We start from the raw sequence: 25490 nt of genomic DNA, 5'->3' as shown, positions 1-25490 counted from the left end.
TTGATAAAGAGTTATTACAGAAAAGCAAAGCACACACAAATATGTGGATCACCTCGTTCTCTGTTTTTGTAATGCAGCTTTGTTCCAACCAGTCATTAAATATCTGAGAGTGGCATCTCAATGATGGGGATTGAATTTGCTGCTTTAAAGCAGCTGACAGGTTACAACAGCTAATGATTACACTGAAAACAGGAATACTGAATGTAAATTGAGGTTCATCAAAGTGACATTTTTCATTTGTGCAATAACAATTATTTTGGGAATTATGAATTACTTTTTTACACCTCTTTAAACTAGCATTAAAAACAAGTACAGCATAGTAACACTCCCTGTAGAAACCTGTAAGTACTACTACTTCCATGTGGGAACCAGTATTGCCAATGTAACTGCAATCGTGAGTCATAATTTTAAGTTATACTTTGTTAATTGCATTCATCATATTTTCAAAGAAAATCAGTCTAACTGACAATTACTAAATATATCAGTTAAGCATTTTTGTATTTACGATTTTCACCAGAATTTAGCTGAAAAACAAATGAGTAACAAGATGTTGGATATTGGGATTACTTCCGCTCCTTTTGAAGTCTGCAGGAAAACATCTTTCTGACATGACTTCTGTAAACACTTTCCTGATGATTTTATAGGTTCAGTCAATCATCTTTGCTGATGTTGAATAAAATGTGAAGTCTGCTTTGTAAATCTTGGTCATACTATGATTCAATATTGAGGATTATCTGTCAATCACAAGTCAGTAGCCAGTGAGTGTGCGGTCAGATCCATCCCTCCTCATCACGTCTGGTTTTTTGTAACTAAGAAATAAATGTGTGACATCACGGTAGCAACATGCATCTTTCATTCTGTTTATAACTGTGATACAACTGCAATCTCATGTTACCTTAGTAAGAACTCAACTACTTATGTTTTGTGTGTCTGAAAAAACCAAAACATTTGGCCGATATATTGGCTTTTTAAATTGACAAATATTGGTATCAGTCCTAAAAACCCAATATCGGTCAGGTTTTATGTACCTCTGCCAAATCCTACATCCTTTATTTAAAATGGTACCAATGCATGAAGGTGAATGATATTTACCTCCCACGTTGTATCCCAAACAGGAGTTTGCATCACAGTATCCAGGCTGGCCAGCTGGTCCTGTGGTCCCTGGATTCCCGGGCCTCCCCGGTGTCCCTGGGTTACCAGGTCGACCAGGTGGGCCCTGGCTACCTGTCCGTCCTTCACCTGGCAAACCTTAAGATTAAGGAAAGTTTTCTGGTTAAAAAAACAACAAAAACTCCCAAAATCCAAGTGTTTGCTTGACATTTAGTAAAACGATTCTCAGCAGGTGATGCTGGGTGTGAAGGAATAAAGGGAAAACCACACAATTAACAATGGCAGCCTTTGTACAACCTGTCACTGTACCATCACCTCTTCAATGGCTTTTAAATCCTGTCTCCTCTATTAGCTGGAAAAACATGATCTGAAGGCAGCAAGTATTTGTTTGTCACTTGTGGATAAGAAAGGTGATGGTGAATGTCATGAGGGCAGGAGCAGGAATAACACAGTTCTTCGCTCACGCTGAGCCAGAGGCATCTGTTTTCTGTTTTCACAGGAGAAACTGCCCCACCAGGACTCACTTCAGCAGTCAGCAGAAATATGAAATCAATATTTGGATGGGAGTTTCTTTTGCCAGGGGCTAAAATTATCATCCCACAAATATTTCAGAAAAGTACAATGGATGAGGACAGAGCCCCCCCCCCCCCCCCATCCCCACACCTCCCCTCAGCACCCTCATCTTAGAAGAGACTTCCTTTTTCAAAATCTGAAGTTTGGGCTTCCTTTTTTTTTTTAGTTATCTGATCACAGAAAAGTTTTGTCAGCTTGTTCTAGAAGTATTGATCGCAGTAAACAGAAAATCCCAGCACTGACATATTTTCATAACACGAGCCTCAAATTCCACAAAGCGTACCGGGAAATCAATACAGAGAATTATATTCATGGTCCAAAATGCCTGCTTGCTTTCCTCAGACAGCGATTCAACAGAGAGTAAAGTAAATCCAAAGCAGATTAAGTCTCTGTGCCATTTAATTCCATTGTTTCAATATTTTAAGCCGCTGTGGTTTATTCAGTGGAAACACAGTGAATATCTCCCATACGGTAGCTCCAGCTGAAAACACCAATAAGAAATGTTCAGGAGCAGAAAGATGCCAAATGATCAGATTTAGAAGCAGCTACAGCGCCTTGATGTGTAGCTTGGAGAACGCTGGAGAGAGAGTGTTGAGTATTCCCAGGCTCGTCTCTTACCAGGAGGTCCGGGTGGTCCTCGAGGCCCCTGAGTCCCAACCCCTGGAGTCCCCCTTTCTCCCTTCTCTCCTGGCAGACCTGGAAACCAACAAAGAGATGCACATTTAAACATAAATTCACATCTTACATCTGTCCTCTTGGGTGCCTGCACAGATTAAGGGTTTATAAGCTTCATATGCAGTAGGGAAGGCACAGGTGGAGTAAATGATGAACCTGATGGTGAACCAACATGTTTCTCAAAGGGCAGGGAAACATCCTAATACTTTTTTACCGGTTTGCTGTAACATATTACAATTACAATTATATAATGGACAGGGACATAATGTTTGGACTCTCAGCTTTTATTTGAGGGTATCCACGTTCAAATTGGATGAAGGGTTTAGGAATTTCAGCTCCTTAACAAGTTCCAACCTCTTTGTAAAGGGACTAAAAGTAATTGACTCAAAGTCTCTTTCATGGGCAGGTGTGGGCAATTCCTTTGTTATGTCATCAGTTAAGCAGATGAAAGGCCTGGAGTTGATTGGAGGTGTGGTGCTTGCATTTGGAAGATTTTGCTGTGAACAGACAACATGCAGTCAAAGGAGCTCTCCATGCAGGTAAAAAATGAGCTGCGAAAATAGAAAAAAAAAAACATCAGAGAAATTGCCACAATAGTACGAATGGCAAAATTTACAGTTTGGTACATCCCGAGAAGGAAAGAAAGTTCTGGTGAACTGAGCAAGCAAAGAGACCTAGACGTCCATGGAAGACAACAGTGGTGGATGTTCGCAGAATCTTTTTCATGTTTAAGAGAAACTCCTTCACAACAGCCAACCAAGCGAACAACACTCTACAGGAGGTAGGAGTATCGATATCCAAGTCTACCATAAAGAGAAGACTGCATGAAAGTAAATACAGAGGGTTCACTGCAAGGTGTAAGTCACTCATAAATCTCAGCAAAAAAAAAGGGTAGATTGGACTTAAAAAAAAAAAGCTGGCAGAGTTGTGGAAAAATATTCTTGTACAGATAAAACCAAGATCAGCCTCCACCAGAATGATGGAAAGAAAAAAGTATGTTGAAGGTGTGGAACAGCTCATGATCCAAAGCATATGACATCATCTGTACAACGTGGCAGAGGCAGTGTGATGGCTTGAACGTGCACGGCTGCCAGTGGTACTTGGAAACCCGTGTTTACTGATAATGTGGCACAGGTGTTCAGATACATACTGTCTTAAGCCAGTTGAGTTTGCATTTCACTTGCTGAAGACTAAACTTCGGACAGAAAGGCTCACAAACAAACAGCAACTGAAAGCCACTGTAGTAAAGGCCTGGCAGAGCATCAAGGAGGAAACCCGGCATCTGGTGACGTCTCTGAGTTCAAGACTTCAGGCTGTTATTGCCAGCAAAGGGTTTCCACCCAAGTATTAGAAACGAACATTTTATTTACAGTTATTTAATTTGTCCAATTACTTCTGAGCCGCTGAAACGAAGGGATTGTGTTTAAAAAATGATTTAGCTCATCTCATTTTTATGCAATCTTTTTGTTCAGCCTACTGAATCAAAGCTGAACATCTGAAAGACTTCAACTGCATCGGAGTTATTTAATTTATTATTACTATTATTATTTATTTGTCTGTTATATTTAAGATCCATATTTTTATTTTTTCCTGATTAAAAATGCCAAATAAAAACATTTTTATGAGTTTTTAATGCACTTTATCTGCATTTTAATTGTCTTCATGCCTTTTGGCAAATGAACCAGATTGACGTTCAGACAGGTTCATTTGTTTTTTAAGTCTAACGATGGCCAATCTCTTTGAGCCTTATTTACAATATCAAATACAAATTCAACAGTGAATTGATGTCATATATGTCTGCTCAATTTTTCATGAAATAACAAAGGAACGGGCCTCTCCAGGCCATGAATCCGCTCCTCACTCAGCTGTCCAATTACTTTAGATTGTCTAAAAATGAGGTACAGTGTATAAAAAAACATTCCAAATAATAATTCCCATCTTGGTTGTTTGGCTTAGAATCCACCACGGTGGAGCCAAAAATACAAAAATGCTGTCTTTCTCCAACAAATTATTAGCCTAACTGTAGTTTCAAGCATTCATTTGTTGTAGTCGTCCTTCCAAAATGTCCCAAACCTAAAGGTGTCTACAGACTGTAACATGAGTTCATTGCACCTTCACAAGTGTTAAGTCTGAACACTATTACCAAACAATGTATAATATGGCACAAAACCTACTTTTGTTTGTTTGTTCGGATGAGTAGGTCTTACATTTACTGTCTCTATCAGTAGTTAAGCTTCTGAGTAATTGTCCAATACTTGCTCTTCCAACGTTGTATTATATGAATATTTTCATAGAAAATTTGCTAAATGAATTATGCCTCTGTGATCAGCCCAATAAAATGTATGATAAACCCAACGTCTGCTCTGCGCAGCTGTTCGAATGACCTAATGGAATATTTTTTGTACACTCTAATATTAAAGAACCACATAAAACTAATGTGCAGATTTTCTGCCGTGCTGCTTTTACGGCCGCCTTAATCAATCGCATCAATAAAAAGGAAGTAAGCACCACGAGGCTGGAAAACATTTGACATTACCTCAAATAAAAATGCGTTTTCTACTACGGTGGCTTCATTATGACTGTAACTTGATGATTGCAACTCCATTGTCTCACTGTCTGTCAATTTTACTGAAAAATATTCTAATGTTGAGCCCGATTCTGGTAGCCCTGCGCTCACCATCTGTTATGTTATCTATATGAAAAGCCATACATCTTAGAATGGATGCTTACTCTGGTTTCAGTTCACTCTATAAAACAGTAAATTAGTGTTTGTGTTTGTAGTGGACCAGTGGCTACAGATCATAAATGTCATTAGGGAGGACTCAAAGACCTGAACCTTGACACTTCCTGACACAAGTTCAAGTGCTCTGAGCTTTCCAAAGCCTTCTCCGTGTGAGTGTGTGGGTGTGTGTGTGCGCAGGCTCATTCAGCATGTGGTTCTTCGGTGTGGGTTGCGTGTTTTCGTGATGAGAATGGAGCCTCATAAAGGCTGTTTCTCCTCTGAGGGCTCGTGGCAGGGGAATGACCTCATGGATATTAGAGTTACTGTCTTCTGGCCTGGACTGAACCTCACAGGAGTGCTGATGCTGACTGTGAGTTTGTCTGGAACCTACACAGACTACAAAATACAGCAAACAAGCAGGCGGGTTTGAGAATTTCTTGCTTTTTTCCCCTCCCCGAATCCTTTCTTTTTCTCACTGATAATTAGTGACATGGAAACTCTTTTTTTTTTTTTTTACACAATGTGTTGAGCTTTTGGGGGTTTAAAGCAACTTTTCAAAATTCAGCATTTGTAATGTATAATTCACAGAGATGACGGGTTTCTGTCTGGACACTGACAATGTACAGCTGAAATAATGAGCACAGCAGAACCAGACAGGTTCATCTGATGGTACTCATAGTCAGAAAATTGGTACTTATTTTACCCAGAGTGCAACTCACACTAGGGGCTCTACTTTCTGACTCCATATATGCAGTTTTTATTTCATGTGTATCTCGCAGCTAATATTCCTATTATTTGTCTTAAAGACGTTAAATTACTTCAAAGGCTTGTGACTGTATTTTTCTTTATGTCTTGCTAAATATTACACACAAACACATGCCTAATAAATACTCAAGTTTCTGTCTTTTTGATGCTGTTAAATGTGGGATGTTGGCAAAACGGTTAGTGAAAGAGTGACAATGGACTCCTCAGTCATAGCAGTGATAAGGAAAAAAAAATGACCGATGTGTGCCTGTTGACATCAGAGTTGTCTGATGTCAACAAACTCTGATTTTAACCATGAGCACAGCTTTATGTCTCACCCCTCTCGCCTGGTTGCCCATTCTGGCCGTTAGTACCGGGAAAGCCTGGCCTCCCGGGTGGACCTTGCTCTCCCTGAGGACCAGGGGGGCCTCTCCTTCCCGGCTCTCCTGGTGGTCCAGGCACTGTTCGGACTGACACCGCTGGCTGCATGGGGATCTGGTTCAGGAAGGAGTTGTAACGCGACAAGTGGCCTGAAATAGATGGTGGAGATTGAATGATTTGAAAACACCCAGATTTAACTTTTGACATTTATGTATTTTTTGTTATTTAAAAAAAAAATCAGAAGTAATGAAGCATGCTCGTGTTAATCTGTAAAAAATCGAGATTACTCACTCTGGATGAGCTGTTCACACACTTGACGTGCAATAGCTTGCACAGCCGCCTGGGACTGCACATCACCCTGGAAGAACAAACACAGAGCTCGTAGGATCTGACTTTACACAACCACACAGACATAAACTTCCAGACCAGACGTTGATAAAGTGGTGGGCGGGTGTTTTTTTTATGGGTGTTTAATGAGTGTATTCCACCTTTACTCCACACTGACACAAAACAGAAAGCCGGAACCATAGTAAGTATGTGAAAACTGCACGATTAAATATAAATCAAGATTTAATTATTTGGGCTAACTTTGTTGAGTGTGCTTCTATAGTTTGTATTTTAAAAATTAATCTTTTTTTTAAGCAGTTAACTTGTCATGAGGAGTACTACACAGGAGGTGTGAAAAACAACCCAGACTACATCTCAAAAAAGATGAAATTACAAAGCCAATAACAAAATGTTTGGGACGTTGTATTGCATGTAAAACAATTTTAAAAAGCAATGATTTGTGGCTTTCATAACCCATATATTATTCCCAATAAAAAATAGAAAAAATATCAAATGTTAAAAAGTATTCACTATTTTATGACAAATATTAGCAATTTGATAGCAGCAACAGCATGTTTAGCACCGTGTAGCATCCCCTCTTCTTTTAACAACAGCCTATAAACATCTGGGAACTGAAGACACCAGCTGTTGGTCTTTTGGGAGAGAAATGTTGTCCCATTGTTGACTGACACGGGACTTTACCTGCTCAGAAAGATTTTGGGTCTTCTTTATCATATTTTTTTTCATATTGTCATTTTGTTTAAAAAGTGGTTGTCAGTAGTTACTTAAGAGGCACTGTGTCAGTTTTGCCGAGCAAAAATTTAGAGAGGAAAATGTTTAAAAGGTTTGTAGCTTGTAATTGACCACAAATGTCATCAAATTTCACAGAGAATAGAAGCATGTCTCATTTATATGGACAAGCAGGATTCATGTGTAATTGCCACTGGTAGATGGCTCAGGGCTATGAGCATGGTTCCATATTTCGAGTCCTCAAAAAACAAGTATTTTAATGAAACAGATCAGAACTCAGGAAGGGAAATCTCATTACAAACACACACAGAGCGTAACTTTCATGTAGTTTTTAAGCTAATATCAGAGCTTTTATGTACCAAATGCAGCATTCAACAGGACTCATAGAAATCTGAAATGTGTAGATTAATGTCTTTATCTTAGAGTATGTAATATTACTTTAATTAATACCTGCATCAATCGCAGTACTTGCGAATGATGGAAATCTGACACTACGATATTTCTTTGTCTTTTTTCACATATCGTGCTGGTCAACTGTTATTCTGATGCTCCACCTGTGCTGTCGGATTTACCCAGAGAACAGCTGTGCAAACATACACCGCCGATGAGCAGGTCTGCTTGTTTTTGTTACTGAAGTGTGTGCTGCTTTCGATAAAATGCGGATCATTATTGAAGTGGACTGGCTACCGTGCACTCGACTGAGTGCATCTTTGCTAATTTGTCCTGCTTACTAAATTTGCCCCTTAATGTCAGATTATCTGAACCTCTGTCTCTCTGACTATGAGCATCAGGTGTTTGTTTATATAAGAGCAAGAATACACATTAAAAATAACATTGCATTAAAAATGTATTGTTTAAGAGTTACACAATTCACTAGAGCTTTCCTACCATCACAACTGGGCCACCTCACCCAAATATACACTAAGAAAATCTAAAAAAAAATCCTCTCGCACGTTTTTTCCGAGCCTTTCATGTCACATTGTACTGAAATTAACTGCAGCAGGGTACAAATGTCCCCAACAGTTGCTTAAAATGAAGCAGAAACAGGAATTACAGGTTCGATTCAAGCTGGCAAGTTGCGTGTCTTTCAAGCCCTCGGCGGTGACGGCCTCTTTCCCGTGTCAGCAGAAATACAGACCCTGCACTGCTGCAAATTTGGACCATGAACACTGATTTGATTTGGTGCGCCTTAAACGAGGCTGAGGGAGAGCAAGAGGAATAGAGTGAATGTTTGTGCAAAAAGACGAACAGGAAATGGTAACTGCGTGCTGCGGTACGCTGCGGTTTCTCCACAACATGGGCGGGAGGTATTCGTGAGTAATTGTTAGAAGTTTTACTTCAGCAAAAATAACTGTATTTCCACAGCAAAATAAAACCAGTAAAACAGGAGTTGCTCTAAAGAGCTGCAAAACAGTGGAAAGACTTACTCTTTCTCCTTTATCGCCTTTGGTACCAGCAGGACCCTGGAACATAAAAGCACATGAGGAGAATAAACAGTCAACAGGGCTGAATGCTCACACACAGCCATCTCATTTTCTGTCCCCATCTTATCAAGCCCCAACTCTTCATCTCTTTTCAACTCTGACATAACAGCTAGTACAACTAAATACATCTAAAATATGACAAAATGAGCCCAGAGTCTTTGTTTTCTTTCCATAACACTCATGAGCTCCAAAGTTAGTGTGCTCACAAACAGAGGGCATCATCTGTGTCTTGGATGGGCTTGCTTTCCTCCAATGTCAACACTGTAAAGCACAGAGATGCATATGCATCTGAACACAGTACGCGCATACTCTGAAATACCTGCCAAGCTTGCATATCAGAGGCAAATAAAAGACAAAGATTTCCTGGCCGCGTGAACCGTGAGCTGATACAATAAATATAAGTTTGATGCTGCTGCAGCTTTTGAATAGTTTTGTTTATCTTGGGAAAACGTGTCCTTGACCACCAACTGACAGGCTGCGTTTGTGTGTGTGAGGGAGGCTGAGCTGAGAGGGATAGAGAAAATGCGTGCATGCTGGCCTGGGATATAATATGCATATTATACCACAGATGATAAAAAGGCTTTGCCAACATTTGACACAGTGGCTGAATTGGAGTGCAGGTCTGAACAATAAAAGTCTCTTCCTGGACCTCCGCTGTGTGCCTGTTTGGAGGTTCTGAATCTTCCTGGGCACATAAATGTCGACTATCTCATCAGGTGCCAAAGAGCACAAGAAAGACAGAAGAACAGCTCTGGTATAAATCAAATTTCTTTTATGACTCAATCAAAAGTGTCTTTCCATCATGTCTTGTATACAAAGAGTCTTTCCAAAGTGCAGAGTTGGTGTTTTTTCACTCAAAATATTTCCCATTTTATCTGAGAAGGAAAGTCCACTTACGAAGACTTCAAATGTGGACTCATAAAACAGCCACTAGGTTTGTTCCTTTTTTTCCTTTTCATAACTGGCAAACGCCAGCTAGTCAACCCCTCAGGTGGTTGACTAGCTGGAAACCACATCCAGAAACTGTATCTGGTCTCAGTCCCACAAACTCAGGACGTTGGCGAGAGCTACGACGTGTTTCAACATCTACTGACAACCAGAATGAGATTTGGCAAATATGCAAGTCAATCAAGGAGTAAAGCAAATTTAGATTCTCACTCAGTCTTCTCCCTTCCAAAGACCTCCATGCATATGTTTTGTTCTGGGTCTCTATTAAAAAGCTTCATAAATCCCTATATTTACAGATGGCGCATAGCATTTCCAGATGCACCATGTCTTCCCTAACAGAACAGTTTGGGCTTCACATTAGATGCTCGAGGCAAGAATTTGTAGAAAGTGCAGAATGACCTTCTTCTCTGCATTTTTAAGCTCTATGCTCACTCTGTGCTCAAGAAACTGTCTCTTATCTAATTTGTCAGAGTAGTGGGATAGATGTACCAGGTTCTACCTCAGACAAACAGGTAGAGTACTCTAGGACTCACTTCTGAAGCAAAGTGGTAAATTTCCCTCCAGAATTAACTGTCTGCTATTTTAAACAACTTGTTTAAGAAGAAAAATATTCTCCTGCAGCACTGGTGAAAGGTTGCAGGGGGCAGAACAGACACTGAATCAGTAATTTCTGGTTGAGATAAAGTTTGAAACTCAAAGTTTAATAAAACGCCAGGAAGGGAAATGTTTTTCCATTCATTTAATAGATGCATGTTTGTACATTCATAAAGTGTTTGCTTCCCCCCCTCGTTCTGTATCTCGTAGAATCGCCAGATGTGATCTCTCACTGTTTTTGGGTATATGTTGAGGAGAGAGGAAGTGATTTATAGCCCTACTGTCTGAGCCAAACTTGCTGCTGGCCTGCAAAGCTGACCCAAGACTAGATTAGCTGTCACAGGAATCCACAGTATCATCTGTTCCTGTTAGCATTACACAAAGCATGGATCCCCACACCTTCTCCTCAGCATCCTCATCTAAAATTATGTTTCCTGCACAAATTCTTTTAAAGGGCTAAACAAGTCTGACTTACTGTACTTCAGATATTAAAGCTAAAATAAAAGTTTTAAGGCTTTTTCTCAATTTGCAACCAGTAAATCATTAAGTTGACTTTAAGCACCTTGGTGGATGTAAGATGAATTCTTGTTAACATGACCCATATGCACACACTACCAAAAACATGACCTCCTTGGCAGATGTTGTGATGTTAGTTTGATTACTGCTCAAAAGCTGAGGAAAAGGGAAATATAAAGTGGAAGAGAACAAGACTTCCTCAAGGACTAATTACATCTGAATATGAGGAAAAAAACAAAATGTGTATTTACACTTCCTAAACTTTGTGTAGGGAGGTTTATGTGAGGGTTGGTTAATATGGTTCTGGTCAGACAATAAGGTGTTTTCTCAGCATACACAGCGCATCATGTCATAATATTTCATTGCAAAGTCCTCATATAAATGCAGTTGTTATTAAGATACTAATCTTAACAACAACAAAAAAACAAAACCGAAAAACAAACAAACAAAAAAAAACATTTTCACTCACAGGAACTCCTTGATCCCCTTGTGGCCCTGTTGGCCCACCTGATCCGGGAGCTCCTGGTGCTCCTGGTGCTCCCTGAGAAAGGTGCAGATGGAGAACAAAGATGGCTGAAAGCTGAGGGATCAAGTGGATTTTTCACACAAAATCACAGTGGAACTAATAAGAAAACAGACTTACAACTGGTCCTGGGGGTCCTCGTTGTCCTTGTGGTCCAGTATTACCTGGCAGACCCTGCATGAGTGAAATAAAGTACATTTATTAAAGTCAGCTGCACTCTTTTAATTCCTGTGGGCTTCTCTGGGAACCTAAACGCTGTTGCATCTGCAGCTTCTGCCGGTGGTAACTGCACACACCAAATCAAATCTACTTTCATTTTATACAAAACACAGTTTTATTATTTTTCACTCTCTTTTACACCGCTCTGCATTTAATCATAAGTTATTATTCATCCCTGACTCACTTCAACACTGCGTCTTTTGTCTATCCTCACCCCTTACCGCCAACCGGTCCTGACAGATGGCCCCGCCCCTCCCTGAGCCTGGTTCTGCTGGTGGTTTCTTCCTGTGAAAAGGGAGTTTTTTCTTCCCACTGTTACCAAGTGCTCGCTTATAGCTGCAGGATCTTTACCTTACAATATAAACCTTTAGGTGATTGTTATTGTGATTTTAAATGCACCTCTACCGCTTCATGCACGATACATTTATGTACTATGCGGTGATTCTTTTTCAAAAGCACAGTTTTTACATCAGAAGCACACTGAAATTGTGTAGGCCAATTTTCTGAATGCCCGCATATAATAACATCATTTTAAATGACATGATGGTGGACTTGTTTTATGTCAAAATATAGTTGTAATTCGAATTGAACAAATTCCCTGTTATTAATACACAGTTTGGACGCTGAACACGGCATCGGAGTGGTCTGGAGAACAGCTTAACCTGAGGTTAAGCTAATCCTTTCATTCCAGTTTGGATGTACTTTGTGGTTAAACACTGAGTCCCCTTCAGTCTTAACAGACTCAGATTAACCTTTGTGAGGGGAAGCCATCCATTAATAACAACAAAGCAACATAAACATGGAGAGTATGACACAAATGAAGACTCCCCAGTGGGGCTACATCCTACTGTCACCAAACTTAAACTGTCATCCTTTCAAATAAATCTAAGCAGTTTGTGACAGCACAACAAAATCTGCACTTATTGCACAACAAGATATGCCGGAATTTCTCTGAAATAGCTCAGCTGGTATGAGACATCTAAAAACTCTTCAGCGAAAGTTACTCTGGTGTCACACAGCAAACACTCGTCAACCCACTAATGGGACTCTGGAGAGGGCCTCAGATCCTCCCAGTAGTTATGCCTGAAAATGTAGAATACATTTTACTTTGAAATCCTTTCAGTCTGAGCAGAAGCGAACGAGGAGCAACAAGAATTCAAATCTTTGTGAAGCAAATCTGCTGAGGTCCTGGGCAGAAGTCCGCCAGCAGTCGCGCTAAATACTCACCATTTAATCACACAAAATGTTTCATTAATGCAAGTATAGTAAGGATGTATCCATCCAGCACTAATATAATGTCTAATGTACACACAAACATCATCAGTTACAGCTATAGTACAATCCTGATTTTTCCTTTTCTGTCTCTGAGGTTCAAATAAGAAATTCAGTCTCCGGCCTTTTCTCACAGAGGTCAGGCTCATGAAAATGTATCACTGCTGTTGCATTTCAGAATCAGAGCAGCTGCAGGTTTAAGGGCTATAGTCTGAGAAACTGTGGGGAGCCTAATCTAACTGCAGCATAATATCCATAAACAGTGCACAGGCTCTGTTTTTGTAACCTCTATTAAAAAGTCTTTGTATTAATTTTAAACTTTCTATGCAAAGTCCTGCGAGGACACAGACGGGTGAGAACTGTAGCGTTGCAGTGTTGGATAATTTATAAGTCACCGGTAGAGCCCAAATAATAAATGTGCGAGCCAAAATGATGGCCCTCAAAAGAATTTCATCAGGGTTTCATGAGCCTGGATCTTGGGGAAAACTTGGATCAACTTAGTTTTCTCCTGAGTTGGGAAACTTTGACAAAATAAAGATTTATAGCTTTGCTTGATCCATTTCTCTGTGATATTACGAACAAATAAAGTACCTCGGAGACGGTTGCTGTTGTTTCATCTGTTCTAACTGGCAGCAGTTCACTTTTAGGCAGACTTGTGTTTGTTTTTTCTCCAAGCCAGGCTATCTTTGGCTTATATACACCTCTTAAAGACTTCTGTACTGTGTGTATGCCCATAGGAGGAGAGTGATACTGATACAGTTTTACTGTATCAGGAAAGGATCATCTGCTTTCCCTAGCTTGCATTGTACACACTGGATGATACAGGCTGGTGGCTGGTGTAAATCCCCATTTATTGCTAATCCCAAAAGTACCACACACATTGTGAATGGCTATTAAGTTTTTCTAATTACTGCTCAATTGGTAAAAGCTTCCTTTCTATATTGCAGTTAAATGACTGTTGATATCAGAAATTGCTGTTGCATCGATAACATCTGATGAACTGATATTTAGCGCTATTCCCTCCTTCTTTGGATGCATTCAGCCTGAGAGCACTGCTGGATTTAATTCCACAGCAATTAAAGCACTGATTAGAGATATTTTCTCTATTTGCATGGAAACTGAATTCTCATTAACAATTTGCGAGTTTACACACCAGTGCACTGTGGGTTATTTTTAAAAACATAAAATTCACGGCAGATCTGTAGCATGTTGATGAAATATTAATGTGGGAGGTCAGTCATGCACAGTGGCGCAGAGGGGACGCCTCTCCAATCGAGAGCAGCTAAAATTGCTTCCTGAAAAGTAATTGAACACGATTACACTCAATAATTAGGTTGGTAAACACGGTATTCCTTGAGTGTATGATACAGTGCAGGCTGGTGATTGCGATGTCCCACCAGGGCTCCAAAATTATGTTTTTAACTGTTGATTATATCTGTAATTTCCTGTTAGATTTTGTACCTCCCCGTGTCTGTTGTTTCAGATACCTCCTGCTCTGGTGCATTTCCTACCTTTGTGATTGTGCGCTCCACCATAATGAGCTGCACCTGTGTTTAATTGCCCCCCCTCAGTGTATTCAAGCTGTTTCCATCTTCCTCTGCCAGACAGCGTTAGAGCAATGTGTCAAGCAGCCAGTAACCCCTTTATCGTGTCAATCGGCCTGTGTGTGTCTGGTCTTGTTTCTGACACTCATTCTCATTTTGTTAGTTGTGTTGGACCAGTTGCTCGCAGACTAAACCCCTCAAGTAAAAGCTGCCCTTTTGAACTTACACCTAGCATCTGTAGGTAGTTGTAGAGGAAACAAGCTGTAGATGGAAATTATTCAATATATTGCTTCAGCTATAATCCTGAACTGTTTCATAATCTGTTTTTAGTGCAAATACGCTTAGTTAAGAAGCTTCAGAAAACTTTATATACAGTATTATGTTATTTTAGAAACCTGTCAAAAACCTTTTAAAACAAAAAATTCCTGAATTCATGTTGTTATAGCCAAATTTGAGCTGGCATACTGGAGTTCTCTGAGAAGTCAGAAATTAATCAAGCATAATATTCAGATGCCAGTAAAGATTTTCATTTGAAATCTTAATAAAAATAATAATAATGTGCTTTATTATTTAATCTATCTGCCGTTTTGTAAAGCAGTCAATTTGAAAATTCATGGATGACAACAATAATTATATTATAGCATTAAAATTATTATTTTGATTAAAGAGCTTGCACATATTGATTAATCATTAGAAACAGAAAAAAACCATTCTGGTAATTAATAATACTGTTAATTTAGGGCAACTATGACATTAATTAGTTAAATACTGTACTTCACTAATTAGCAGGTTGAGGTGATGATGTAAAGACATTTTGAGTAAACATACGTTGGAAGCACAGCTGCTTAAGTTTCAGTGTTACTTTCTTTGCGTTGCTCTTGCTCGCTTGCTTACTCTTATGATTTATGTTAACAGCAATTTTTCAGTTTTTTCTTTTACTATGAGCCAAAATGTCAGCTGTGAAAAACCAAGCGTATTCTGACTCAGTGTTTTGGATTGTAAATCTTTCCATTACAGTCAGAGTGTTGTTGGATGCAGTCTGTAGTGTAGTGTTTGAACACACAAGCCAACTCTCGATCCACATTTGTAGCAGCTCTGCAGCCTTTAACGTTTAAAAATATTACAATATGGTGCACACTCTAATATAAATGATGTACATTAGTCTGTCAAGTGGTATCAAACTGAGCATTAATATTTTAAAAGTATTAAAGAACTGAGTCCAAAAAAAAAGAAATAGGAAAAAAAAAAGAACAAATCCCTGTCAGCATTAAGTTCACTGGCTTAAGTGTACTAAGACAGCTGAGAAGTGCTGCTACTGATCCTGTAACAGTTTCCTGGACTCTTTTACTAAATGACCGCATCATTATACTGTATTTGCTGCACAGTCTGACAGATACACTTGCTGTGTTTCTCAAATCACGTTCTTCCTGTTCTTTGAGTTAAGTGCTTAAGAGCCTTCACACAATCCAGTACTGCTACGTGAGGTGCTCTACAAGCACTCATAGTGAACAAATATCACCAGAGTGGCTACGCAGTGGAAAGAGGGAAAGAGAACGGGCACATCATCAGCTGATGATGCAGATGCTAGGTGCTTTTACACTGTTTAGGTGCTTACAGTACTGTGCAAAAGTCTTGAGCTACCCCTTTCTAATTTCTTTAGTTGAATCTACAAAAAAAACAAACAAACAAGATGACACAGTTCAGTGGCCATAAAATATGCACCAATTTTGCACCAAAGAGATAATTCCCATAGACCTATTACCTAAAAACTGACATATAATCAGGATGGTGTGCAATGTGTCCTAAAAAACAAAAATTGAGGAAACTGGAGACGTGGTGGACAGAAGAACTGGCAAGCCTAAAAAACTATCTACAGCAGACGAACAGTATCTCAAAGTCCTTAAAAAATAAAAAAAAATAAAAAAATCTGAGGGCTGCATCTGGCCTTCAATTCATCCATCTACTGTTCATCAAATCCTCATCAAAATGGTCTCGATGGAAGGATGGCTGTCAAGAAGGAGAGGAAACAGGAAAAGGCTAAGGTCTGCCAAATTACACAAGTATTGGACTGAAAATCGGTGGAAATAGGTTTTATGGACTGATGAATCTAAATTTACAATTTTTGTCTCAAGTAGTCATCATTACAGTGGGGAAAATGAACAGGCTTCATGGCTTTATGGTAGTTTCATTGTTTAATGGACAGAATATCAAACAAAAATCCAGAAAAAGCACAATAAAATTATAAACTGATTTGCATATCAGGTAATAAAATAAGTATTTGATACCAAAGTAGAAACCTTTGTTGGCAAACACAGTGGTAAGACATTTCTTTTAGTTGGTTACCAGGTTTACACAGATCTCAGGAAGGATTTTGGCCTACAACTCCTCACAGAAACCCTCAAAGTCCTTTAGGTTTCTTGGCTGCTGCCTGGCAACTCAAAGCTTCAGCTCCCTCCACAGATTTTGTTTAATAGGATGGAGGTCTGGGGACTGGCTAGGCCAGTTGTTGCCTTGGTGGTATGTTTTGAGTTACTGTCATGGTGTAAGACCAATCCATGACTCATCTTCACTGTTCTAGCAAACAGAAAGAGGTTCCCATCTAAGTTTTTTACAGTACATGGCCCCGTCCTTTAGCCCTTCAGTGCTGTGAGGTTGTTGTTCCCTTAACAGAAAAACAGCTTCAAAGCATAATGTTTCCACAATCGCTTCTACAATTGTTTCCATGACAGCTCTTTGGTCTTGTCCAGTCCACACGTGTGCTTTATATACAAAGAGTTGAGATCAGAAGTGTCTGTAATTGGCTGTGGCCACATTACAATCAGTCTTGGAGAGCCATAATTAGGGCTGGATTGTAGGGGATCAAATACTTATTTCACTAAATGACATGTAGAAAGATAGCTTGCCTAAGAGAGCTCAGGCTTTATTGAAGAATAATAGTGATCATGCCAAATACTGACTATCAAGCTTGTTAGACTTATACAAACTCTTTTTTTTTTGCCTTATATACTGTATATCCATGTACATTTGCACATTTCAATACATTTCACATTTTCCTAGCAAAAAATAAAGAATGAGGAATGGCTCGAGATTTTTTCCACAGTATTTATTGTATTCATGCGAAAGTGTAGCAAAAACATAAGGCCAAAGGCACAAATGCTTGCAGATCTTAATAAAATGTTTTTGGTGAAAGTGGCATTTCTGGTAAGTACACAGTGTGATGTTGCTTTGAGACAACATTTCAAATCTTAAAAGTCATGTGCTACATAAGTACTGAGTGTAACACAACTTTAAGTCAGCATGAGTTGTACAATTTGTGGAAACTTCACTGTGAATTCAGTTTGACTCTAGAAAATTTCTGATAATCATATCTGAACTTTCTCAATACTGTATTTAAATTCAGGTGGCAAAAAGATCAAGTAAAAAAAAGTTTTAAGTTTACAAAGATGTCACTGACTGATTTAATTAAATCAAATTATAATGTAAGTTGGTTGTTTTCCTTCTAAAAGTTCATGAACTCCAAACCTCTCTGGCACTGTGAGAAGAAACTCTGGCCAACATGCAAGCATCCTCAAGAAAACCACATGACAAGCCTGAAAACTATGCAAGATGTCTTCTGACAACTACCACTGAGGGGATGAGTGCTTGGACATGTGTCGGCCAAAAAAGAGACAGCAGATGGATGAAGTGCAAGACTTTCACCTCTCCAGGAGCCAGACCAGGACAACATGCTTCTATGACTGTGTTACATATTTGGAATAAACCCCCTTTTTTCTGCTTGCTGATACATTACCCTCTGGCTATGTTTCTGTTTTGGTATTTATAGTCCAGTTGAGCATTGTAAGGCCTGATCCCGCTGTCAGCATCACCTACAGACTAGCTGGTATCACAGAGCCCTAAAAGTACTGGATCTCATGTACTGTGAATGCTGTACATGAAACCAGGGTGATGTAGCTCTGAACAACTGGGGGAAGACATGCATGGTTTTATGAAGACACATAAAACTAAACAGAGAAATGCAGCTGGACATTAAGGCGCTGTGCAAAGCTGGAAATGGACCATAAAAAACGTTCTCAATAAACACGCCTCTGTTTTCACTTTCTTTTGTATGGTATTATTTATCTAACTAATTTAACTGAATGCAAACTTTGATTTTCATATTAAAGAAACTACAAAGAAATGCCAAGAATATTAATGAATCTATGACAGCGGAGTGATTATGCAGCTGTTTTACTGTTTTATCTTTGCAGATCTCATCCATTGTGCCTTTTTTATTTAGATGATCACTTTCAGAATTGTATTTTACACCCCATTAAATTAAAACTTCCACCCCTATCTACCTATGTACTGTATTTCAGACCGTAGTTAACCAAATGCATGCATTAGACAGTACACTACACTCTACATTTCCAACAACCAAACAAATCAGGCAGCGTAACACGAACCAGCAAAGCTGAACATCAGGTCAGTATCTTACCCTTGATCCTGGGGGACCATCTCTACCAGGTGAGCCAGGACCTCCGGGAACTCCCTGAGAAAAACACAAACACAGGGGTTTGAATTACTATGACAATACAGACTGACTGAGGATTTATGCTTCAGTGGGAAATCTACGCCATAGCTACGTAGTAACCACTAACAAATGTGAAACCCTACGGTCCAAACTGATGCTAACCTGCCTAAAACTGTAACCACACGGCATGTCGTGCAGCTTTTCAGCACTGTCAATGTCCAGCTACTTTTTTACACCAGGTTTTGAATTTACCAGTGACAACTTATTTCAATATAAGAAATAATAACAGCATTAATGTAAGGACTCACGAATGTCGGCATAATCATGGAGTGATTTTGTTAAAACTGTGGGAATGGATGTGAAGGAATGGACAAATAAATGGAAGAACTTGAGGAACACAGATGTCTGTCCCTGAAAAAAAACTAATCACAACAAAGAGCAAGGGCCGAGGAGGGAAAGACGCCCCAGCTTTTTATTTGTTTCTATCGGCTGGTGTTAGGATTAAAATTATTTAAGCTGTTTTTTATATGCACATCGTGATGGGATCATTAAAGAGTTGGAGCTCCATGTTTTGAAGGTCGGAAGCTTCATTCAGTGCTATCATTGAATTGAAATATTGTGATTGACGTAGAGTCCAGAGGAGTTTTTTGCAGCATGCTTACACATCATAACTAGCTAACACTCAGGATGATATTTACTGGGCCAAGGGAGTCTGAACAGAATGTCCTGAACTTAGATAATAAATAGAATCAGTAAGAGATTTATAATCAAGGCTACGCAGGGAGGTGTTTTCTTTTTCTGTCTCTGTTATTCCAGGAAGGAGCAGATACGAGATCGGAGAGAAGACTCGTAGGGAAACAGCAGGACCACCACATCGCTTCCGGAAGAATACTTGTTTTTGTTGGGGTATAAAACTGCACGGCTCCATCCAGGGTCATCCTTTCTGTGAAGACAGATGGCTGATTTCACAGAGAGGTCCAGTGCTGTAACTTTTAATTTCAACTGCCGAAGCAAATTAAATATTTTTAAACAATAGACATTCTCCAGTACTTCCTGGAGACTGAATATGACACTTGCTCCATGCAAAAATCAGCGGGACATGGCCAAACGGTAATTAACACATAATGCACAACGCAGATTCATAAATGCCAGTGACATCATTGGCAGCTTGTGTAGGTTGCATCTTTGTCCATCAGCAAGAATCTCATCATAATTAGGAAAATGTATTTTTAGTATTTCCATGCAGTCATCTTGGTTGTTGCTGACCTGATATGAGCAGGAAACCAAAGGACTTAAATCAGCCTTCAAAATCAGATTTTCTTTAAAATTGTGAATTCATTTAATTTCTTTCTTCTTCTTCTTTTTGCACTATAATCCATCGCAGCCCAGTGAATTTTTAAAAAGTGTTTTAGCTGCCGAATCACGTACAGTATAGCAAGGAAAGTCTTTATCCATAAATGTCTCATAATAATTAAAATATGTACAGACGTGCTACTAAAGGTCAGAACAGCTGAGGATTTGCTATCTTGCTCAACAATGCTTTGACGGCAGTGGACATAAATCTGATTTATAAAAAGGACCAGCTTTTAACCCTCTGGACACAGACAGTCTTCATATCAGCAGTCGACCCCGCCGCTCCATCTCCTGCCCCATTTCCCCTTCATCCGCCTCTCCGCAGGTCAATGCACACACACCAATTCCAAAATGCAGCCACGGACTGCGTGCTGAGGTGATTTATCTCCGCACTTCAGTATTAGTGGAGGGCTCATAAAACAGGACAGTTAACACTGTTAAAGGTTCTACAAATTACAGGACGGGGTCGCGGAGGACAGGCCTCATATGATTAACGATGTGCCGCCGTTCAGATGTTGCCTGATGTGCACTCTCCCATGATATCTGCAATAATACCTCCCCTGCAACTTTTACTCAGATATCGACAAACTTCAAGAAACACGTGGAGCGGAGAGGCAAACCTCCACGTCTGCACAAAACACAAAGACTGATGAAATGATTGTTGACAACTGAGGCCTAAAGACGAAGTTAGTAAAGCAAACTGCAAAAGAAAAAATAATTATAGCAAAAAAATGTTATGAAAGTATCGTGACTCTATGTAAAATGTAAATAAAAATAATAATTCAATAATTTAAACACTACATCCACAAACACTACATATTAAATGTTAAATAAAAAGTGCGCTGCATCACCTTTTCTTTCAAAAAAGCAATAAGACTAATTTCTCATTTATTTCTCATAGCTTTATAGTAAAATGATTTCAGCTGCTCGACACTGAGTTTCTTTTATGGTAAATATGCTAAAATATGTGCGTGACATGTCCAGTTTAGCAGCTGTACCGTTTTACTATCAAGCCCTGCTGTCATAAGCTGTACATGTGTTCTGCGATCTCCTGCTTTCATAAGCCAAACCTTTCCTCAAAACTATATTATCTGGGTGGCAGCACAAGTTTAGCCTTTACAAAAGATAACTATACACATGTCACATGCATTGATGTAACCCACCACATGCCATCAGAGAAATTTGCGGTCTAGATGGTCCACATCCTCTTTAGCTCGGAGGATGAGACATTCCTTACTTCAAGGAAGAATTTAACATTTTTAAACTTGAAACCACAGGACAGTTTTCCACTTTACCTCAGTCTCTGAAATTAGCTCAGGCACAGTAACATTTCTAAATGTTATTTCAATACATTTTTTGCTCTGCATGATCGAGTTTCAGCTTGCATTTGTGGGTAGTAATTAACTCTGTTCTCGGACAGGCTTTAGGATGTCCTCCTGACCACATGCAGTGATTTCCAGTATAGAACTGTGCTGTGTTTATAATACAACACTGTCTGAGGCCCTGAAGATCACAGCCGTTTATTACTGGTTTTAATTTAATCTTTTAAAGATATCATATACTGTGCAAGATAAAATACTCAAACTGCAAATTTAGATTGCTCTGTTTTACTGACGGGGCACCGTCTTCCTCCGCCCTTATAATAATGCCACTATTTAACCCAATTAGCTCTGAGATAATACACCATGTGGGGTTTTTTTTATAGAGAACTAGAGAGGTTTTCAAGTCTTTTTTTATTATTATTATTATTATTATTATTATTATTATTATTATTTTGCTTTTGTCTTGACTTTCCTTTGAAGGAGTTCCCTGTATAACATTCAAATTGAGCATACTTGTTGAAAACACATAAAATGTCAGTTTCAACATTAAATAGGCTGTTTTTGTATTATTACATTTAATATAGAGTTTAATTAATTTGGATATAATGGTATTGCATACTTATTCATATTTTCCATTGTCCCATTTAGTTTTTTTGGTTTCTTTTTTTGGAGAGCAGTTGAAGAAATTTTTCAGTCAAGTCAAACTTTATTGGAACAGTTTTCTGAACTTCTCTACCTGTACCGATTTTTTTTAACCACTTTTAAGAAAAAAAGCTTTAAGTTTCGGTTATAGTCTAACTATAAAATATTCAGCGTTTGATCATAAAATATTAAAATATTCTTTTGTTTCTTGATAAATGCTGCATAATTCACAACAACCTGAGAATAAAATGAACAGGCAGGCCAAAGAAATTAATAATTGGAGTGTGCGAGTGATTCTGATTCAATACATTAGCCTCGGGATTTACACACACACGGAAATGCACAGCTGTAAATTTCCTTGGTGTCCGGCAGATAAAGGACTGAGATGAGGGGGTCATGTGGGGCAACCGTATATATCCGCACAAGATCAAGAATGAGACCAATTTGAAATTACTGCCTATACCAAAACAACCCGCATCCCTCTCTCGGACAAAACCAAAATTATTAGTCAATAACAAAACCTCACATGCGCCGATAAACAAAATGAAAGCGAGAGATGAGAGAGACGGCTACGCACACAAACACACAGTCGCCGCTCTTCAATGCAGCTGCATTTTTCATTGTCAAATTGAAACAGAGGTGGAGGGGACGCTGACGACAAGGTTACATTGTATTTACTGCAGGAAGAAACAGAGCGAGGGCGAGAGGGAGAGAGAGAGACTGAGGTAATTGATGCTTTAGAGTTGTGATACTCTCTGTGGTCCCTCGTATATTACAACAGGGCCCTGGAAGCTACATTATTCCCCCACTGAGCCACACACACACCCATTCATATTCCTTGCTGTGACAAAACACATTATTACTCAGTAACATAGTGCAGCACAGGGCAGCACTGCCAGCTTTTATTAATAGGGCTATGCAGGCACAGAGAGCACTAGATAGTGCCGCATCAAGGACTGCTGAAGCTCTCTGTGAGCTCGTTGGGAGACTCGTTGTTCTCGCCTCCTGAGAGTGGCTAACGTTTCGCTATGCTTCTGAAAATGAAATTAATAGAAACAAACATTTTTTTGGGGGGACAAATAGAAAACATTTTCAAATTCTTTCAGAAAATGAAAATTTGCAATTTGTTGGGCATTGAAATGCAGGTGAATTAAAATTGTCACAATCAGCAGGGCTGACTGCGTGTAGAGTGAAACGTGGACCCAAATACAGACGAAACAAAACGTGAAACGTGACTTGAATAACCAAAAATGAGCCGTTTATTGAGCTGGCAAAATAACTGCAAACAAAAGGCAAAAGGCAAGACATGAGCCTAATGACAGGACAGGGGAAGTGAAACTAAATACAGTGAACCAAGAACACTCAACTCCTTCAAAATAAAACCGGAAACTCTGAAACTAGACATGACAACACAAGCTTAACAGGCCTAACACGTGATGAACGATATAGGAACCCAAATACAGAAACCAAGGAAACAATAAATAATGACTGCCTTTAACCTCAACTAAAAGCTAAATAGGAATGACACATGAACTAATCACAAATCTAAAATGAGACAAATACAAAATGTACTCAGAGCGCTGGGTCAGAGACAATCCAGCACCCCCATCCAATCAAGCTTTATTATAAGTGCAAAATTAAAAAGAGTTCTTATGTTAAATATCCTGTTGTGTGCAAAGATGTCGAGTGCCATTAGCTTGACTACCCAGGCTTTACTTTACCACTGAGAATTATTAATTATTTAATCATTCTTACAGTACCGAACAAAATCGGCTGATTCAACTGTTGAAGGAAACCATTAGAAAACGACCGTCCAAACATGGAGCCTGTGTGCTCTGCAGATCAATGTACGAGTGTGACACGATCAGGGGGAAGATGGGAACAGTGACTGTAACAAATTGTGCTCAGCGATGTAACAAAAATAAATAAAATATAAGACTGCTCCTTTTTTTTTTTTTTGCTCTGTGCTGAAGCCATCTCTCAAAATCAAAACCTTGGCACTGTCAGCTCTGCATGTACAACTCGAGTGCAGCTGTTGTAATGAATTTAAGTTTAAGTTTTATCAAATTATTCCCTGAAATGTTCTTATCCCCGTAAACGTCTGGAGATATGGTTTGCAAAGACACAAGACAGAAGGCCTCTAGATGTTAGTTCATGAGCTAATAAATGACACTCATATATTATATCAATACTCCATCTCAAATGCGTTGAAACACATTTTCTTTTCTTCAACCAAAGCTGATGCATCCAGATAAATACTACACGCCTGAAAGGGTTCTTGGCCACTTCAAATGTCAATGGATTTTCTCCGTCTCCCAGTCAGAAGCCTAAAAGCGTTATCTGTGTTCTTGTTCCAGTTCATAAGTTTAATGAAAGCCACCATTTCTACAACAGGCGGGGCTGCACAGAGCGGAGCAGATAGTGCTGCGTCAGGAGCTGCTTTAGCTCACTGCGAACAAGTGTGAGGAAGTGAGACAGAACTTTTACGCCTTCAGTTTTCTTCGCTTTCAAACAAAGTAAATTCAGCAAACCTTCGTTCACTGAAATGCATGCACATCACCAGGTTTTTTTTTTATCAGCTAAAAACAGAAAAACTAACTTGAAAAAATTAGAAAAATGGTCTGTCAAGAAGCACTTCTACAATAGTGAAACTCTCTGCAGACTCCTACAGGTAAGTGATTCATTTAATATTTAACCAGTCTAGTTGCAAAACAGCAGAGATTCAGACTCCAGCTCAGCTTACACACCCATTACTCACCCTCACAGTTGTTTTCACTTAATTAGACTGATTAGCTCTGTTTTCAGGAGTGGTGCGTGTATATTACCTTTGCTGGGGACATAAATCTGTTTACATAGTCACATTCTTAAGACTTATTTCCCTTTGGAGGCTAAATACCAAGTCTTTATACCATAGCATTAAATTTTATGGTGCAAACTTGATCCAAGGTTGTAGTAGGGTGAGATTTTTGGGGTGGGGGGTGGGGGCAGTAAAAGTAATGTCCTCTGAAGTGATGGAGACATTGTATATTAATGGTTTGGGCCTATGACCTTCCACAATGACCTAACCTGAATCTGATTAAATACAGATTTATTATAATACAGATACATTAAAAGAAGCACAAAAGTGACATATTCTTCCTTAAAAAATAAGCGTCTCCTGGTACACAGCTACTGAAACAATGACTGTGTCTTTGCTGATGCCCAGGGCTCCCAGTAGAACACCATTAGATTAATTCAGTATTACTTTGGATTGGTTCAGTGCAGAATAATGGAGACGCCTG

The 25490-nt window shown here is 39.2% G+C and overlaps 1 protein-coding gene across 2 annotated transcripts in view; it reads right to left on the bottom strand.

Annotated features, from left to right (window-relative positions):
* Positions 1 to 25490, bottom strand: part of LOC146377252 (collagen alpha-1(XIV) chain-like) — a 153116-nt gene that overhangs the window by 4921 nt on the left and 122705 nt on the right. For both annotated transcript variants that reach the window (XM_084942671.1, XM_084942672.1), the window contains exons 40-47: positions 18857 to 18910; positions 11468 to 11521; positions 11294 to 11365; positions 8710 to 8745; positions 6497 to 6563; positions 6163 to 6354; positions 2302 to 2379; positions 1093 to 1248 (exon numbers count right to left, since the gene is read on the bottom strand). In XM_084942671.1, coding sequence (XP_084798797.1) covers positions 1093 to 1248; positions 2302 to 2379; positions 6163 to 6354; positions 6497 to 6563; positions 8710 to 8745; positions 11294 to 11365; positions 11468 to 11521; positions 18857 to 18910 — 709 coding nt within the window. The remainder of the gene's footprint in view (positions 1 to 1092; positions 1249 to 2301; positions 2380 to 6162; positions 6355 to 6496; positions 6564 to 8709; positions 8746 to 11293; positions 11366 to 11467; positions 11522 to 18856; positions 18911 to 25490) is intronic.

Source organism: Perissodus microlepis, chromosome 11, assembly GCF_051167445.1.
Source record: "Perissodus microlepis isolate ML-2025 ecotype Zambia chromosome 11, ASM5116744v1, whole genome shotgun sequence".
Taxonomy (NCBI): domain Eukaryota; kingdom Metazoa; phylum Chordata; class Actinopteri; order Cichliformes; family Cichlidae; genus Perissodus; species Perissodus microlepis.
This window is presented reverse-complemented; position numbering and strand designations above follow the sequence as displayed.